The sequence below is a fragment of the Macaca fascicularis genome, chromosome 4, assembly GCF_037993035.2.
Source record: "Macaca fascicularis isolate 582-1 chromosome 4, T2T-MFA8v1.1".
Classification (NCBI taxonomy): domain Eukaryota; kingdom Metazoa; phylum Chordata; class Mammalia; order Primates; family Cercopithecidae; genus Macaca; species Macaca fascicularis.
The window spans coordinates 143,829,410-143,846,766 of NC_088378.1; the positions used below are offsets into that span (position 1 = coordinate 143,829,410).

Consider the following 17,357-nt stretch of genomic DNA (forward strand, 5'->3'; position numbering starts at 1 on the left):
AGACTTGAAACCAACCCAAATGCACATCAATGATAGACTGGATAAAGAAAATGTGGCACATATACACCCATGGAATACTATGCAGTCATAAAAGGATGAGTTCATGTCCTTTGCAGGCACATGGATGAAGCTGGAAACTATCATTCTCAGCAAACTAACACAAGAACAGAAAACGAAACAGTGCATGTTCTCACTCATAAGTGGGAGTTCAACAATGAGAACTCATGGACACAGGTAGAGGAACATCACACACCAGGGCCTGTTGGGGGGTAAGGGGGTAGGGGAGGGATAGCATTAGGATAAATACCTAATGTAGATGGCAGGTTGATGGGTGCAGCAAACCACCATGGCACATGTATGCCTATGTAACAAACCTGCAAGTTTTGCACATGTACCCAAGAACTTAAAGTATATTTAAAAAAGGAAAACAAAATCTCATGTAGAAGATTAAAGAAAAAAAACTCACTAAGGTGTATGCATGTGTAGATATCATAACCATTAATTCAAAAAAGTCCTATAAAAACATTCCCCATTACTGAGCAATTGCTCATTCCCTTTGTCATTAAAACATGTACTTTGATTTACTTCAAAACTGAGGGGACTAGTCCAGTTTTGTACTCTTGGAAATTATGAGTCTTTCTTGACGAAATCTGCAGCATTACACAAAATTGAATCAGATATTCAGATTTACAAGATTTATGCCCCCTTATCTCACACATTCATAAGTTGGATCTTTTCATTTGCAGTTTATCTATATTCTGTTTCATGGAACTAGGGAGCATCCCCAGGCTAACTCTGTAAAACCAATTTGTCAAACTCTTGTACAGATCAGAAAAGTAAAGGAATTAATATAAATATCTCCAGTAATAGGGATACACAAGGGTGATGACAATTTTATTAATAGATTATAGTTGTATATGCTTATATTTATAGATTGTACACCTCACACACACACATAAACATACACACTCACATTTGGGTAATAATGCATTTGCCATGAGTAAGGAACATAAATGACATTATTGTTTGAGTCAGACAAATATTAATTTGAATCACAGCTTAACTACTATTTGTTTGAGAAATCTCAGAAAAAATTAATTAATCCTTCCTAAATTTATTGCTCCTATTGGCAAAATGGGGACAATATGGCATAGCTAGAAGAGTTGTTTTCTTGAGTCAAAAGAAAAAAATATGTATAAACACTTGATACTTGCTAGGGGCTGAATAAATTGTTGAAATCACCACTGTAATAATAGCAAAAGAACTTAATAAGAATACTTAATATGGATAGGAAACTAGGAGGCCCGCTGGAAAGACCATATATGCACTATCATATTACCCCAGTTAGCTTCAACTATCTCCAACCTATTTGTTAATAATGGATTTTAAATTATACAGGCCAGACTCCAAACTAATTGTCTTTCTCCTTCATTTCAGAAAAATTTCCCAAAGATGACTTAAAATAGCACTTGAATTGGAGGGAGGAAGGAAAGCCAATATTATTAGAAGCACAACATCTTAAATTTTGAAGAATTATATTTGAGAGGAATATATGCAATAGACAGCTTGGAAGAGCGTTCTGGGAAGAAATTAGATTCACCCCCTTCCAATCTGAAACATAATAACAATGCCTTTCATTTCTATGGTTCTTTAGAGTTTAAACATGGCTTTTAAACACATCTTTCTCTGAGGAAGCTCTTCCTTTGACAACATCTTCCTCAGTGCTGCCTTCATGGCGTCATTCCGTAAGCTATAGATGACTGGATTGAGTGTCGGAGGTATCACAGTATAGAATATGGAGAATACAAGGTCCATAGTCGATGAGGAATCAGAAGGCAGTCTGAGAAACTCAAAGCCTGCAGCTGAAAGAAAGAAGGTGACTACAAATAGGTGTGGTAGGCAGGTGGAGAAGACCTTGGTCCGGCCCTCAGCTGATGGGATTCTCAGCACGGTAGAGAAGATGCGAATGTAGGAGAGCACAATGGATATCAAACAGATAAATGCTGTAGACGTCGTGAATGCAGCCAGTGCAATCTCGTTAATGGATTCATAAGAACAGGCTAGTTTCAGCATCTGAGGAACATCACAGAAGAATTGGTGAATGACTCTCTTCCCACAGAGAGGTATGGAGAAGTTAATGGCAGCATGCATGAGCCCAGAGAGGCCCCCAGCAATCCACACAGCTATCACTGCATGCCTACAGGCACTGGGATCCATAGTGGTCTCATAGTGAAGTGGTTGACAGATCGCTGCGTACCGGTCATAAGACATCACTGTGAGAATGGCCACTTCTGATGAGGCCAGAGCTATGAAGAAGAAAACCTGAAGAATGCACTGAACAAGAGAAATGTAACCATTGCCCATGAGTGAATTTGCAATGGACTGGGGGACTGTGACAGAGATGAAGCAGAGGTCCAGAAGAGAGAGGTGCTTTAAAAAGTAATACATGGGGGAATGGAGACGATGGTCCAAGGTAATGACGGTGATAATGAGGAGGTTGCCTGTCAAGGCCAGCAGGTATGTCACCAGAAACAGCAATGCATGTAAAATCTGAAGCTTACGCTCATCAGAAAACCCCATGAGGAGGAATCCACTCATTGCAGTCAAATTGACCATAGTCTCTCTGAAGATACCAAGTGTGACTCTGTTTAGGAAGCCAAAGAACAGTAGGAAGAAAATGCATGACATCTAATATATTTGTATGTCAAGTAACTCAGTTCCTCAGCATGGAGGTACTGAAATGAGATGAATTTATCTCCATTGTGATTAGTTAATATTCAATTAAAAAAATTTAGCAATTATTCAGAAATAGAATCCCTAAATGTGATCAACAAGTCATAAACGTTTTCTGGAGCAGAGTTTGCGTTGTCAAAAGAGGGAGAAATTGATGGAAATGATAAAATCTTTACCTTCAACAAAGTCAATGAAAATGATATTAGCATACCAATCTCATTACATCTTCTATGTGATGCCTTAGTATTATAGTTATGCACTATACAGCTTCATTTGCTAACCAGCTAACATGAAGTTATTGATACCACCTCAACTCAGAGGCACATCTAGAAACAGCTCAGAAGCTAATCTAGAAGAGAGGTTCGCTCAAAGAACAGTCATATTTTTTCCTCTGAAAAGCTCTTAACATCTAAAAAAGATTACATTTGATTGTAATAAACTTTCCATAGAAATTTTGAAAAATGGAATGTCTCAAAATTGTAAACTGCAGATGCCACTGATATCAGGCATTGAATCCTGAGCTTTGGAGATCTTGCAACTAAGTGACAAAGGTTCACTGTCAAAGAACGTTTAATTCTCAGAATTCTTATGACAACTTGGGGTTGGACATTTTCAATCAAATCCATTTGAAGAAATAAAGAGATTTTCTAAAATCTCTGTGATAGGGAGAATGCTAGGTAGTGGAGTATGTATCTTTCTAGTGCTATGTCTCATTGTGTCTTCCCAAATGAAAAAAAAAGAAACAGTATTTTTTTCTCTCTAGGACTTGAAATATATTAGATAGTGGGAGCCCATTTCTTAAAATAACCAACCAAACAAAAGAAACATCTATACCAGATGTAACAATTGTTAGGAGGATTAAATGATGTAACTTTTCCTATTTTATTTTAAATGTGCTATTATTGTAGAATCATCATCATCATAGAATCATTTTGTGTATCAGAATCACTCTGCCAACTAATTTTTGCCTCTTTTTTTTCTTTTTAAATCTGTGCATTTGTTGAAAGGTCAATCAGTATCATTTTCACTGAGTTTCTTTTGCACAAAGACTATTCCTTCATCATTTCAATCCATTTCTTCACCCTTGACCAATGGTATCTAACATATAAGTACTAAGTAAATAGTTATTTAACTGGATATCTACATAATTGATTTCAATTCTATATAGATAAAAACTTAATGGCCAAGTTACATGAGTTACTGCATCGGATTTTGAAGTTACTGTATCTGATATTGTAGTATGTTTCATTTATTAATCCCTAAGCTGTAGGAAACGGTTAAAAATCACTTAAACCAAGATCTTTCTGATTTTGCTGTAATTTATTTTGAGAACTGATTGAAACTAATTTTTAGGAAGTATTTTTTTTTTCCACAAGGCACAGTCTCAGGGATAGAAGGGCCCTTAATCCATCACCTATGGTCACATCCCCTGCTTCACGGCAGTAAGAATCAGAGGAAAACAGGGGTTACTTTCTTCAAAGTTTCTCTAGCTTTCTTACTCCTACAGTTTTCCTGGTCCTCCATTAGATATGGCTTAATTCCCATTGCTGCCAATCTTAATGCCTGGCTTAACTTGCTCCAAATATCAGATGGTAGTTTTGGAATTTAAAATAAATAGATTAAAACAATTCACTTATATTTTAAAACTTATTGTCTCTGGCTTGAAAATCAAGAGCATCATGTTATTTACCACTTCTAATACACATTGTTAGTGTAATTTAAGAAAAACCTCTATCATTTAGCGTCCCCATTAAGGTTTCTCCATAGAGGGAAGGAGGAGAAAAATCATTAGAAAAAACTTGAATGAACACACCATATTCTCCTCTCAACAACTCCCACCAACCTATTTTTATTTTTATTTTCTTTGAAGACATAGAGAATAATTTTTATATCTGATGAATACATGGATAATTTCATCATTTTAATTTCATTAGTTGCAAATTGTATTGATTAATTCATCACTTATCAAATAAGAAGGAAGGGAATCATATACATGTGGAGATACACTTAGGATTAAGGATGTACTGTGAGAACATATAAAACCTGTGTTCAATCCTTCCAAGTCATACCTGCATTAAATACTTTATTTTATAATAAAACTAAACACTTTTTGGTGGAGAGTATAATGATTCTTTGAATGTTATTTGTTTCCCCCAAGCATTTATTTTCTCTCTTCACTAACCACTTATATGCAAATTTTATCTTACAAAACATCTATAAACTGTCTGTTTTTTAACTCTCATATGTTGTTGAAACACTCAATTTTTTTTTGAAAGTAGTTCTCTTTTAGGTTCAGTGGTACATGTGCAGGCACGTTATGTAGGTAAACTCTAATTCATTCCAGTAGCTGCTCTAGAGAGTCCGCATCCTAAGTCTCTTCTTCTCTATTTTCCTCTATTTCCTGGGAGGTCACATTGCCAACAACTTCAGTGAGAAAACATAGGTAATTATATGTTAAATATCTCAGTTTCCTACCTGTATACAAATGAAATTATCTCTAATATGATTTAATTCCACCCATTCCAGGGTTTCAAAAGCAGAGAAAGAGCTCTTTTTTCCTTTCCAAGGCAGTGACCAACCCTATACACAGCCTTGTAAAGGGCATCTTTGCCACAGTATGCGCTTGCTCTCTCTCTGTCTGTCTCTCTCTCTCTCTCTCTCTCTCTTTCTCTCTCTCTCTCTCAAGAGCACACATTTTATGTGTGTGTGTCTGTGTATGTGTATGTATAAAATTCACACAAACCCCATGTCTAAAAATTCTAATAATGTTGATTTACTGAGATTACTTTTAATGAACCAGTCAGATTGTTTCACTATTCTCCGTTGATAAATGATAAATTAGAGATAGATAGATGAGAGATAGATAGATAGATAGATAGATAATAGATAGATGTAGATAGAGAGATAGAGAGATAGAGAGAGAGAGAGAGAGAGAGAGAGAGAGAGAGGCAGATGAATATAGACAATTGTAAGACTTTTCCACTTTAAAGAAAAAGAAAAGCCTTCACTCCATACTTAGGACTTACTTATAATGTCTCTTCTCTTTACAGCCATGCTTTATGAGCAGAATAAGGTATCATTCTGTGCCCGGGCACATTTAGTTCAATTTTGAACCATGTTTATCATGCTTGCCTCATAAGTGCTCACAAACAGCTCCAGCAAATCCACAAATAACTGTCACAATGGAAAATTCAATGCACTCTTTCTATTTTGTTTTTATTTTAAACTTTCTCAAATATATGACACTATCATACAGTTCTTTGTTCTAAAACAGCTCTTTTCCATTGGCTCTATGCCACTTAGTTCTGGTTTTCTATTTCTTCTCTGAATATTTTTTCTTTTTTTTAATTTTTTAAAAAATGTACTTTATTTTTAGAGCAATTTTAAGTTTACAAAATAAATTGAAAGGAAGATAGAGAGATTATATGCCCCTACCCCCACATAGTCACAGCTTCCCCCATTACCAGCATCTCCCATTGCAGTTGTACATTTGTTATAACTGATCAATTTACATTGACACACTACCAGCCAAAATCCATACCTTACATTTAGGGTTCATTCTTGGTGCTGTACATTCTGTGGGTTTAGGCAATTCATAATGACATGAATTCACCATTTGAATGTCATACAGATCAATTTCACTGCTCTAAATATTTTTTCTTAGTCTCTTTATCTGAGTCTTCTTTTAACATTTATTGAAATTTGACGGTTTCCAAAAATTTGTCCTGACACTTTCTTTCTGTACTTCTGTTTACTCAAATATACTATTGCGCCTTTTAAAGAAGACAGATTAACTATTTTCTTACAGAATAGAAAATAATAGTCGGCTGTTTCGGGCACTACCATAGGTCTTCCGGGTTGCAGGTCCTCATCTCCTACTTCATGGTTGGCACATCACTGCCCCTGAATGGGTCTTTGCCATGAGGACTCACCTCTTCTTCCAGCCGTCTCCCTGTCACTGTTACCTATTTCAAAGAATGGCACAACTTTGCTTTAATCTGTATATTCAATCAAACACCAAAATTTTATTTGCTTACTACCTGTTGTAGTTATTACCTCTTGCTGTCACACGTACAGATTAGTTCAAACCTTCATTATCTCTGGCAATATTTCATTCTTCAGCTTTATGTAATTCTAATCCAACTTCAGTGCTGTTGTCAGGATAAATGGTGATGCCAATCACATCTTGTAACATTAATTTAGCTTTTAACTCTTTATTGACTTAATTGATTATGCAAGGATGCCCAAAAAGCTTAGGATGGCAAACAGTATCTTTACGATGCTTCCTGACTGCCATTCCCGTATTATCTATCACTGTGACTTCTCCAACCCCATGCCATTCCCGTATTATCTATCACTGTGACTTCTCCAACCCCATGCCAATCTCCATGTTTAATAATGCTGACTGACTTAATCACTCTTAATACATCAATCAGGTTGTATCACCATGCTGTGTTTGTTTTCTTAAATCACACTATTCCTCCTGTCTGAGAGTCCTCTCACTAGAATCTCCCCTTGTGGCTGGGCACTGTTGCTCACGCCTATAATCCCAGCACTTTGGGAGGCTGAGGTGGGCAGATCACCTGAGGTCAGGAGTTCAAAACTAGCCTGGCCAACATGGTGAAACCCTGTCTCTACTAAAAATACAAAAATTAGCCAGGCACAGTGGTGGGCGCCTGTAATCCCAGCTACTCGGGAGGCTGAGGCAGGAGAATTGTTTGAACTCGGGAGGCAGAGGTTGCAGTGAGCCAAGATTGTGCCATTGCACTCCAGCCTGGGCAACAGACTGAGACTCGTCTCAAAAAAAATAAAAAATAAAAAAATAAAATGGAATCTCCCCTCATTTGTTTGGCAAATACTTAACTATCTTTTAACACAGCTACATTGTCTCTTTCCATCTAAAATTCACCTGAGTTTAACTGTCGACCCAAGAAGAATTGAACACTGTTTGGAGCCCAGATTGCATTCATTTCAGATTCCTTATAATTTATACTAACTTTATTACACTTATTTGCATAGATTTTCCAGCTTATTTAACTGTTCTTAGTTAAGGAATGAGAAATTGTATACCTTATTTACAGTTATAATTTTGATGACTCGCATAGTCACTGGCACTAAGCAGATGCTACATAAATTCTGGATAAATTTCATAAAATTCGGAGAAGTTTTACTCACCAGAGTGGATTTCTTAGTAGAAACAAATCTCAGTTGATCCTGAGACTGAGCATCTTTGTTCTAGAATCAAGCTGTTATTTCAGTCCGTGAAATTTCCATGTAGGGAAAGGACTGAAATGCTTTTATATAGGACCAAACAGGATGTAACTGCCCAGGGACATTTAAATTTCCTATTAACTAAGTGGTATTTGAAATAAAGCCAGTGCTGTCCAGGCACTAGGGACAAACATCCTGTGCAGGGAAGTTGGTGTTTCAGATAAATACTATGAGTTCAAAGCAGGGGATTTCATGGACCTCTCCCTCAAGGAATTGCCTCAGTGGAAAGGAGTTAATTACTATCTTGGCTTAGCTAACTCTTGTAGTCGATGCATTTCAGGTTAAAAAATGAATATTATACATAACGTTTTCTGTAATGTAAGTTCACAGGTTTTTCTAGTAAAAACTATTTTTTCATTAATTAACAATTTCAGTTTAACTGGTCACCAATAAAATCATGCATGATTGCACTGGCCTTATTTAAAAAAAAAAAAAAGGAATACTTAGTAATTGTTTATTTACATAAACCCATACATAATAGTAGAATCAAATAATCTCAGAATAAAACCAATACTTAGAGAGCTAAACTTTCTTCAAACATGGTGTCTTTTCTAAAATAACTTGAAACTTATAATCCAGTCCTCATTTTAACAATCCCCTAGATGAATATGAATAATTTTTACTCAAAAGTGAATGAATTCCATTCTTAAATATGTGTGATTATGGAAAAGGCATTTTTAAATCGTGATAAGGACACAACATAAAATCTACCTTCTTAGCATTGAAAGAAATTTTTTAAAAACTTTTAGTATGAAAAATTTAATATATTATATATTTTACTTGGCAAACATTTAAAAATAGCTCTAAGTTTCCCTGTATACATATGTGTGTATATATATAATTTATATTATGTATATTATATACATATGAATTATATATATAAATATAAGAAACTGAATTGTAAATGTTGCAGACCAATAAACTTTATTTTGATCTCCAGTGGCAAATATAGTACCACATTAAGCACCACAATATGACAATACAGTGTCTCAATAAGGATCACACGTTCTCATAAGGTTGTTTATGAACAATAAGAAAGACAATTAATGAATGATCAAAAAAATACTCTGAGGTTCTTTTCATTTTGAGGAAAGAATTTTCTATTTTAACATAGACTTTGATTGTGATCTGATCAATATTTTCGTAAAAGCTTTGGATACAGATAGTAGGTGGATTCAATATTATACATGGTGGTTAGTAGACAAATAGTACAAAAATTTCAACATACAGCAATAATGGATGATTTAGAGAAAATTGTGTGATAGTTCAAATAGGATAAACTTTAATAAAATACTTTCCATATATAAAGTCACATTAAAGTTTGAGAGATGTGTGTTTTTCTTTGCTTTTTATTTTTTTTAAAGATTGGTTAAAACTAATTAATACATGCTAAGAGCATCCAATGACAATCAAAGTAAACAGTTAAAAAAAAAAGCCCTAAGTAATATATCAATTGATGAGTAATATTTTCACTTTACTCTCTTCAGTAGACCGAAACTGAATGAGTCGTTTCAGAATTAAATACGTTAAGAAAATTGTAGATAAATGGATGTGTTAGCAAACAAAAGCGATTGTCATTCATTCCAATTACTAGAAAGCTCAGGGTGACCTATATTTTCAATATTAAAAATGTTTGTCTTTTAAAAATAAATTTAAATGTATCTATGTTCCTAGACTCAATCTAGTAATAATGGTTATTAGTTATATTCAGATGGTTGTTTTCTCAACATAAACAATAATTTTCAAAACCTGCTCCTGATGAAACAGTAAACACATTGGTATTAAGAAATATTTATTTATTTATTTATTTATTTATTTTTAAAGCAAGGGTTTGAATCCCTTACAAAAGTTCTGTGTAGACCTTTTTGAATTCAGTGAAAAAATCTAATTTCGATATTGTCATAAAATTCTTTCTTTTTTTTTTCCATCTACACTTTCAATTTCCAACTCCTGTGTCTACACCTTTAATATTCTGACTCCTAATTCAAGCCATGAAGATGTGTTTCCACAACTCCTCCAGGATAAAAGAAAGCCCGTATTAATTTATGTTAGTAATAATAACATTGGACAGTCTGAAGCTGCTTATGTGGCTTATATAAAAGGTGTTTTCCACTAGAAGTTTACCTCAGGCAGGGCGAGGTGGCTCATGCCTGCAATCCCAACACTTTGAGAGGCCAAGACAGGTAGATCACTACAGCTCATGAGTTCAAGACCAGCCTGGGCAACATGGTGAGACCCTGTCTCCACAAAAAATACAAAAATTAATTTATCTATTATTTTATTAATTTCTATTATTAAATATTTTCTTTATTATTTCCTGGCTTCTACTGACATGGATTTATTTTTCTTTTTTTCCTTAGCTTTTTAAAATCTTCTATCCAGACCACAAAAAATTTTCTCCATATCAGCAATAAGACTGTTTTGCTATCTTATTTATGTGGTTACCGGAGTAGTGCATTTACATTTTTTTCTATAACTTTTCTTTGCATTCACAACTTGGCTAACTGGTGCAAAAGCCCGAGATTCTGGCCTGTCTTGGTTTTGACAGGCCTTCTTCACTAAGCTTAATCATTCGTAGCTTTTGATTTAAATAAGAGACATGTGACTCTTCCTTTCACTTGAATACTTAAAGGCCATTGTAGGATTATCAATTGGTCTCATTTCAATATTGTTGTGTCTTACAAAATAGAAAGGCCTGAAGAGAGGGAGAGATGAGTGGGTGGAGCAATCAAAACGTACATCATTTATCAATTAAGGTCACTGACTTATATGGGCAGTTTGTGGTTCCCTAAAACAATTACAATAGTAACATCAAAGATCACTGATCACACATCATCGTAACAGATACATAATAATGAAAAATTTGAAATATTGCGAGAATTACCAAAATGTCACATAGAGATATGAAGGGGGCACATGGCATTGGAAAAATGGTATTGATAGATTTGCTCATTGCAAGGTTGTCACAAACCTTCAGGTGCAATAAAGTGAAGCATAATAAAATGAGGTAGGCCTGTATTTGGTCGAACATCATTCTGGGTGTGTTTGCAGAGGTGGCTCCTCTCTGCAGGCAGGTCCCCGTTGACTTCCCAACTCTCAGCAGAGAGGATAACTACTCTCTGCAGCTGGTCATCCCATCATCTCTCAGTTGTCCTCTACCATGCTATTGCTGATCCTGGGACTTTCATTGACCTCAGAGGGGAGGAAGTGCATGTGGATTGGTCCATCCGTGGCCATGGGTGGGCAGAAAAAGGCACCACAAGACCCCACTCCAGTCCACCGGTGTGGCAGCCTGACCCCCAGCCTTCAGACTCTTCCTGGCCTGAGGATGGAGCCTTACAGGGACCCGCTCCCTTCCACCGAGGAGCCCGTCTGCCTCCTGACGCCTTCCATGGTGCACAGGCTGCTTGTGCCAAGGGGCACCTGCAGGCCAACGCTTCCCCCTCATCCACTCTTGTCTGGCCCAACATCCAGAGGGGGCTGAGGTGGCAGGGCTCGATCATGCGTATACCTGGCAGGGTTATGACGGTGCCTGGGCTCAGCTCCACCTACTCCTAGGTTGGATCAGGTGCACAGAGTGGAGAGAGACCAGGCAGTAGGAGCAGGCACTTCCGAGCCTGCAGTAGCAAAGGGGGCCTTCCGGGCTCTCAAGAGCACACAGAGGCCCAGGTCTACCGTCCGGATTTGGACAGCTGCAACTGTGCCCGGGGGTGTGGGGCTCCTGCCTGCTCCCAGCCCTCAAGAGCACACGGAGGCCCAAGTCTACAACCCTGACGTCGGTGGCTGCAGCCGCGCCCAGGATGGGCAGGGCTCCTGCCTGCCCCCAGCGCACAGGAGACCCGGATATGCTGCACCGACTTTGGCGGCTGCAGCTGTGCCTAGTAGGTAGGGGCTTTCAGGGGCGCCCTGGATAGAGTAGAACGCAGGCCCTGGCTGTAGGGAGTGGCAGGCTCCGAGGTAACCCAAACGCCTGGCGGACCCCAGGGGACTGGCCCTGGGAGGCCTGCGCAGAGCCTCCTCCCGAGGCCCAGGAACTCCAGCATGCCAACTGCAGTCACGGAGCTTCCCAATGTTGAATGCACTATGGATTACATCCAGTGCTTTTAGGTACTACGTATATTTAAACGTTGTGGTTTTCGTCTCTAGAAGTTGGATTTTTTAAAGTATCTTCCACATCTATAAATTTCTGAACATATGGTAAACAGTATAATTGTTTTAATGCCATAACTTGAATCATTCTAACATATGTGTCAGTTCTGAGTCAGGTTTGATTTGTTGATTTTTTCCCTTACATCATATTTTCCTGCTTTTTTTCATGCTCAGTAAATTTTCATTGGAAAATTTTCTTTTACCGGGTATATTTGTAATCCTAGAAATATCCTTGAATTTCTTCTGGAGTAGTGCTACTAAATTACTTGGATACAGTTTGAAACTTTAGTTACTTCTTTCGAAGATTTGTTAGGTGCAACCAGAACAGTGTTTAGTTTAGAGCTAATTATTGAAACTCTTGAAGCAAGACACTTTTGATTGCTAAACTCAATGCCTCAGGAATTCTTAGGTTTTCATTCTGGCACATAAATAGCTTGAGAACCCACAAAATTCCCAGCCTTTGCATAAGCATTGGGCATTATTTACCTTAATCCATTAAGTAGTTCTTTCCTCATTCTTGGATAGCTTCCTCACACACATATGCAGATCAGCGCTCAGCTAAACTCAAGCAGGGCCCTCTCTCTGTGTATTAGTCCTTTTTCATACTGCTATAAGGAAATACCCAAGACTGGGTAATTTATAAAGGAAAGAGGTTTAACTGACTCACAGTTCCACATGGCTGGGGAGGCCTCAAGAAACTTACAATCATGGTGGAAGGTCAAGAGGAAGCAATGACCTTCTTCACGTGGTGGCAGGAAAGAGAAGTGCAAGCAGGGAAAATGCCAGACGCTTATAAAACCATCAGATCTCATGAAAACTCACTCACTGTCACGAGACCAGAATAGGAGAAACCGCCCCCATGATCCAATCACCTCCCTCCCTCAACATATGGGGATTACAATTGAGATGAGATTTGGATGGGGACACCGAGCCAAATCATATCATTCTGCAAGTCGTGAAAGATTTTTCTATGTTTAGCATTATCTTTTCTGACGCTTTTTATGACAAATTCTGCCTTAGTCTGGTCGCTCAGTTCTGTCTCTTTTATTTCTGTTTTGTTCAAAAGTTGTACTCCTTGATATAAAGGTGAATATCTAATTTTATTTCAGCAACTTGTACATAGTTGCCATCAGAAAATATTTACCAAATAAAGGAATAAACATTTTCATCATAAGATAAACTTAATCATAGCAACAGCTCATTTAAAAGATGCTGTTTTTGTTGTTTTATAACATATACCAAATGTTTTTATTTAATAATTTACTAATATTATTTTTAAGTTGTATTGGGTAGTTAATCCAAATCAACAATATGTAACTGTGATGAGAGTCAGAAAATTTCTATTGTTTCTAAAAGTATTGGGAATTATCCACTGCTCCTAGAATAAATATGATAGTAGACTTGGTTCTGATATAAATATTTTTACCTTATTGAATATGTTTTCCTACTGTTCCTACAGCACAGGGCATGTTTCTATTTAATGGCTTGCTAGATATTTGCATAATTGATGTAATATTTGATAACTTTTAATATTTAATAACTTTAATGTTTTGGTAATACTTTCAGGAATACTTAAACTATTTCCTTATTAAATATGTTCAACATTGCCTTGTTTTGATTTGCTTGCCTGATAGTACAGGTACTATAATTTATTTAATGATATATTTAAATATATAGCCTTCCAAAATCTCAGGCAGCATACATGCAGAAACATTATACCTTTATAAAGTCAAAAATTTTAAATTATTTAAAGATAAAATTTTTCTCTGGCATAGCTGTAATAATGAAAGTGAATCAAAATGTATTTCGAGAGCTTTGGGGACATATCTTGAGCAGCCACCCACATCAGCAAAACATTTCTCCAAGCACCCGTATTTCTATTTAAAAATACATGCGATTTTCTCAACATAATATATCCATATTTATTCCAATGCAGAATAGTAGTTTCAATGTTCAATTATTTTGAGTTCTATTTATACTTCTAAGTTAAACAAACAAAAACAAGAATATGTTAACATTTTTATTAAGTGACCCCAAAAACCCCACAACATTTAACCTCTGAGAAACATACTCCTTTAATAGAATAAATAAATAAATACAATAAGCATTTTTTTCATAATACATATTAGGATGTATTTTATTTCATGCCAATAGCAGACTCCATGTAAAAATGAGTCATGGGTTGGGAAAAATACTGTGATCCAAAAAATTCATAATGTCTAGGATCCTATTCCAGATTATACTAGAATTAAGGAAATGAACTCACTTTCTCTTATATAGCCACGGGCCTTCGAAAGTGTTCCCAAAAACCTTTTCTCTGTGTTCCAGCTTCTCATCTGTCTTAACACTGGGAACCACAGAAAGTGGACATGCTCACGGTACAGGAAATAGAGCTTTGCACTGTTCTTTTAATGACGTGGATTTTTTGGTGAACTCACTCTATTTTGTCGTGGTATCTTTGGCTCATAGGTTTGTGAGGCAGTTTATAGCAATAGGCTATAAAAGTTTTTTTTTTTCTAAATAAAGATAATAGATCAACCAAAGTTTTGAATTCCACATGGTATTCTCAAACCCCCACACTGAAATAGGACTAACTTGCCCAGTCAGGTGATGAAGAAAGTTTCCTTGTCAAAACATGTAAATTCCCACTGAGTTTGTGTCCCTAAATTAGAATTTTTTTCCATCTCAGGTTTTTCCCCTGCTGATCACTGTCCAAAGCATCTCACTGTTCATCTTTCCCCCCAGAGTAAGTTCTATGTGTATTGACCTAGGCCTCGTTGTTGTGTACCACGAGAGCATAAGACTGACTAAGGCAAAACATTTATGGCAAAAAAGAATTTTAAAAGAATTCATGGCAAAAAAATTATATTTAAAATCGTCACCTCTAAATTTGTTCATTAATTTCACGTTCCATAATTTCATCTTAATGTTTTTGAACTAATTGTCTCTTGATTCTACTTGCCACTGAGACCTTAAAAAAGCATTTGAGGGTGATATAATTGGACACTGAATGTTAGAAGATGGCTAGATGGTGGCAATACATGTTGATCAAAATTAACTCACGATAGTACTGACATGTTTTTCTAGGAGTTGGGATCATTTCTAATTTAATTGGGATTCATTTATAAACAATTTATGCTAAATATATTTCCTAAACTTTCTAAATATCTTTTTCTCTGGATATTATACCATTTTCCCCTACTCTAACTAGACTAACTGGTCATTAGGAAAAGGGAAAAAAAAAGACTGACTTGATGGAATTCAATATTGTAAAGCAGGTATTCTCATAAGTGAAAAAATGCTACGTAGATTTTACCAAGAGTTAACTGTTTTTTTCTTAGTCTTGTTCCACTTGTGAACTTTGTGTCACTTGATACTATTCCTTCATCAATTCCATGTCTGACATCTTTTTGAAAGTCAAACATATCTATCCTTGATTCTTAGGACTTCTTTTCAGAGATCATCTTGTCTTAATCCAAAACTCTTTAGTCAGTGATCTTCTCAGGGCAGCTTTCACATCCTTGTTTCTCAATGTGTAGATGAATGGGTTGAGGGTGGGTGTGACAATGCCATAGAAGAGAGCCATGACCTTTCCCCGGTCACGAGAATAGCTAGAGGGAGCCTGTACATACATACTGATGGCTGTGAAGTAGAAGAGGGAGACCACCAGCAAATGTGAGGCACAGGTATTGAAAGCCTTCCAGCGACTTTCAGCAGAGCGGATTCTCATTACTGCCTGAGCAATGAACACATAAGTGCCCAGGATGAGGGTGAGTGGCACCAGGAGAAGCGAAGCGCCTAGTACATTGAGCTCAGTTTCATTCACACCAGTATCAATACAGGCTAGTTTCAAAAGGGCTGGAACTTCACAGAAGAAGTGGTCCAACACCCTCTGTCCACATCTTGGGGCCACCACTGTGAGAGTGGACTGGACAACGGAGTTAGCAAAACCACTGATCCAAGTGCCAGCAGCCATGTGGATACAGCGTCTCTGGTTCATGATGACTGGGTAGCGAAGGGGCTTGCAAATGGCAGCGTAACGGTCAAAGGCCATGATGGCTAGAAGTATGGATTCAGTAGAACCCAGGGCCAAAAATATATAGAGTTGGGCAACACAACCCCCATAGCTAATGATCTTTTCTGCTCCCCGGAGGTTGACCAGCATCTCTGGGACAGTGCTGGTGGTATAGCAGAGGTCCAGAAAGGATAGATTGGAGACAAAAAAGTACATGGGACTGTCAAGCTGGGGATCCAGGCAGGAAACTAGGATAATGGAGATGTTTCCAAATAGGGAAAAGATGTAGGCCACCAGAAAGATTACAAAGAAGGGTGTCTCTAGCCAGGGACGGTCAGAAAATCCCAATAGGATAAAATCATGTAGCGAGCTTTGATTGTTGATCCACATGTCAGCACTGGTAGGTGAAATTCCAGGTGAGACCTTTAAATACCCACAGTTAGGGATATACATCAACAGTAAGAGGAAACCACTGAAAATTAGAGATCAGAGACGCTGAGATTAAATTTTCATTTTTGCTCTAATCTGCATCTGTATCTTCATGACAGTAAAATGTCATTTGCCTCTATATCCTGATTATGATAAATTGTGGAGACAACATCATCAATGTAATATTGAAAGATTACTAAGAAAAGAATAAATACCACACCAGCAACATAGTTGGGAATTTTGCTTCTTTAATGTATGTCTTCTGGTTAGCTACTCACTTCATTTGAGTTTTCATATTTTCTCTTCTAAACAGTTTTATTAGTACCATCATCAACTCTACATTCATGGATATTTAATGGTGGCGACAGAGTGTAGATTAAAACAGAAGGAAAAGGCAGAACTTCCCACAAACAGGTCAAACGAAGGCCAGCATGAAGGCTACAGGAGGATCTGCAGCCAGGGAGAGCAAAGGCATCTTGGCATGTTCATCCGCTTTGTACAGATCATGGTCAGAAAACACCGTAAGAACTGCAGCACTTCATAAGGTCTGCATGATAAAAGGATGGAGTGTCAGGACTCGTTTTACCCCTTTCAAGTTTTAATGCTAGTCTTACTCAGAAAATTTAAAAATAGGGAGAAAACAGCCAGAAAAATCAAACAAAATTACACACACACACAAACAATCAGTCCTTAGAAATTTGTTTGCTGTGAAAATGCAACTTTAAAAGTATCTGGATAAATCTGATGAAACTTTAATCTC

General features: G+C 36.9%; 2 protein-coding genes and 1 long non-coding RNA gene across 3 annotated transcripts; all 3 read right to left on the reverse strand.

The window, feature by feature from the left end:
• Nucleotides 1–1,650: 1,650 nt before the first annotated feature.
• OR14J1 (olfactory receptor family 14 subfamily J member 1) lies at nt 1,651–2,616 on the reverse strand. Its single transcript, XM_045390614.2, has one exon. The coding sequence runs from the start codon at nt 2,614–2,616 to the stop codon at nt 1,651–1,653; it is 966 nt and encodes a 321-aa protein (XP_045246549.2).
• Nucleotides 2,617–5,928: 3,312 nt separating this feature from the next.
• On the reverse strand, nt 5,929–6,885 carry LOC141410147 (uncharacterized). Its single transcript, XR_012434080.1, has 2 exons — nt 6,790–6,885; nt 5,929–6,698 (listed from the first exon to the last, which is right to left on the reverse strand). It is a non-coding gene; the product is annotated as an uncharacterized lncRNA (long non-coding RNA).
• Nucleotides 6,886–15,613: 8,728 nt separating this feature from the next.
• On the reverse strand, nt 15,614–16,558 carry LOC123573094 (olfactory receptor 2B6-like). The gene has a single exon (XM_045391795.2). It carries the CDS (start codon nt 16,556–16,558, stop codon nt 15,614–15,616), a length of 945 nt encoding a protein of 314 aa, XP_045247730.2.
• Between the last annotated feature and the right edge of the window lie 799 nt (nt 16,559–17,357).

Coding starts and splice junctions, on each gene's coding strand:
- OR14J1 (XM_045390614.2), bottom strand. CDS start 2,616: ATGGTCAATTTGACTGCAATGAGTGGATTCCTCCTCATGGGGTTTTCT.
- LOC123573094 (XM_045391795.2), bottom strand. CDS start 16,558: ATGTGGATCAACAATCAAAGCTCGCTACATGATTTTATCCTATTGGGA.